General features: G+C 34.0%; 1 protein-coding gene across 1 annotated transcript in view; it reads right to left on the bottom strand.

The window, feature by feature from the left end:
- Positions 1-214: 214 nt before the first annotated feature.
- The window catches only part of slc2a9l1 (solute carrier family 2 member 9, like 1), a 14,306-nt gene continuing 12,510 nt past the window's right edge, over positions 215-2,010 (bottom strand). Inside the window, exon 10 of the mRNA XM_030135390.1 lies at positions 215-400. Coding sequence (XP_029991250.1) covers positions 215-400 — 186 coding nt within the window. The remainder of the gene's footprint in view (positions 401-2,010) is intronic.

Below are 2,010 nucleotides of genomic sequence, written 5' to 3'. Positions count from 1 at the left end.
TAAAAGGTAACTTAGCATCATAAAGTACCTAATGCCTTTTAAACACTGTTTCTATGTAGGAGTGTGACAAAGAAAAAAACGGCCATTCTTTGATTTTCTCACAAAAGGCACAGTTTGTCCACATGTAATGGTTGACAGATAAATACATGACATAAAAACGACACAAATGCTTTGAAACGTCTTCATAAGAATGATAATTTGATGGCATTTTCACTCATAACCTTGTCTCCACTTTCTTTTCCTCTGCAAAGGATTTCCCACAGACTGTGATTCTTTGAAACTCCTCTGAGATCTCCAGCAGGGTTTTCCCTTTAGTCTCAGGCACCAAGAAAAAGGTATAAATGCAGCCCAGCAGGCACACACAGGCAAACAGCACGAAGCAGTACGAACCAAAGGCATCCTGGGGCAGAAGAAACACAAAGACAAGCTTCAGGATGAGCTTTATCTATGAACGTCTCAATTATCCGCTGACATTTACTCAAATAAGTGAAGAGAATATTTGAAAGAATTCTGGTGTAATCTTTGGAACCGACTAAATACTTCCTCCTCTTTCCTCTACACATAAGTTCATCACTCAGTGTATTTCTGGGCTTTTATTCTTTTAATGTACAAAGTCCACTGAGTCTGTTAAAAAGCAGCTGAAGACCTTATTGTTCAGACAGGCTTTTAGGGTTTAGGACCATTTGCATTTATATTTATATGCCTGTGTCGGTGTATGTAACTGTGTGTTTATACATGTGTATGTAACTGTGTGTGTTTATACATGTGTATGTAACTGTGTGTGTTTATACATGTGTATGTAACTGTGTGTGTTTATACATGTGTATGTAACTGTGTGTGTTTATACCTGTGTATGTAACTGTGTGTGTTTATACATGTGTATGTAACTGTGTGTGTTTATACCTGTGTATGTAACTGTGTGTGTTTATACATGTGTATGTAACTGTGTGTGTTTATACATGTGTATGTAACTGTGTGTGTTTATACATGTGTATGTAACTGTGTGTTTATACATGTGTATGTAACTGTATGTGTTTATACATGTGTATGTAACTGTGTGTTTATACCTGTGTATGTAACTGTATGTGTTTATACATGTGTATGTAACTGTGTGTGTTTATACATGTGTATGTAACTGTGTGTGTTTATACATGTGTATGTAACTGTGTGTGTTTATACATGTGTATGTAACTGTGTGTTTATACATGTGTATGTAACTGTGTGTGTTTATACATGTGTATGTAACTGTATGTGTTTATACATGTGTATGTAACTGTGTGTGTTTATACATGTGTATGTAACTGTGTGTGTTTATACATGTGTATGTAACTGTGTGTGTTTATACATGTGTATGTAACTGTGTGTGTTTATACATGTGTATGTAACTGTATGTGTTTATACATGTGTATGTAACTGTGTGTGTTTATACATGTGTATGTAACTGTATGTGTTTATACATGTGTATGTAACTGTGTGTGTTTATACATGTGTATGTAACTGTATGTGTTTATACATGTGTATGTAACTGTGTGTTTATACCTGTGTATGTAACTGTATGTGTTTATACATGTGTATGTAACTGTGTGTGTTTATACATGTGTATGTAACTGTGTGTTTATACATGTGTATGTAACTGTGTGTGTTTATACATGTGTATGTAACTGTATGTGTTTATACATGTGTATGTAACTGTGTGTTTATACCTGTGTATGTAACTGTGTGTTTATACATGTGTATGTAACTGTGTGTTTATATATGTGTATGTAACTGGTGTGTTTATACATGTGTATGTAACTGTATGTGTTTATACATGTGTATGTAACTGTGTGTTTATACCTGTGTATGTAACTGTGTGTTTATACATGTGTATGTAACTGTGTGTTTATACATGTGTATGTAACTGTGTGTTTATACATGTGTATGTAACTGTGTTTTTATACCTGTGTATGTAACTGTGTGTTTATACATGTGTATGTAACTGTGTGTTTATACATGTGTATGTAACTGTGT

The sequence above is a fragment of the Sphaeramia orbicularis genome, chromosome 5 (assembly GCF_902148855.1).
Source record: "Sphaeramia orbicularis chromosome 5, fSphaOr1.1, whole genome shotgun sequence".
Classification (NCBI taxonomy): domain Eukaryota; kingdom Metazoa; phylum Chordata; class Actinopteri; order Kurtiformes; family Apogonidae; genus Sphaeramia; species Sphaeramia orbicularis.
This window is presented reverse-complemented; position numbering and strand designations above follow the sequence as displayed.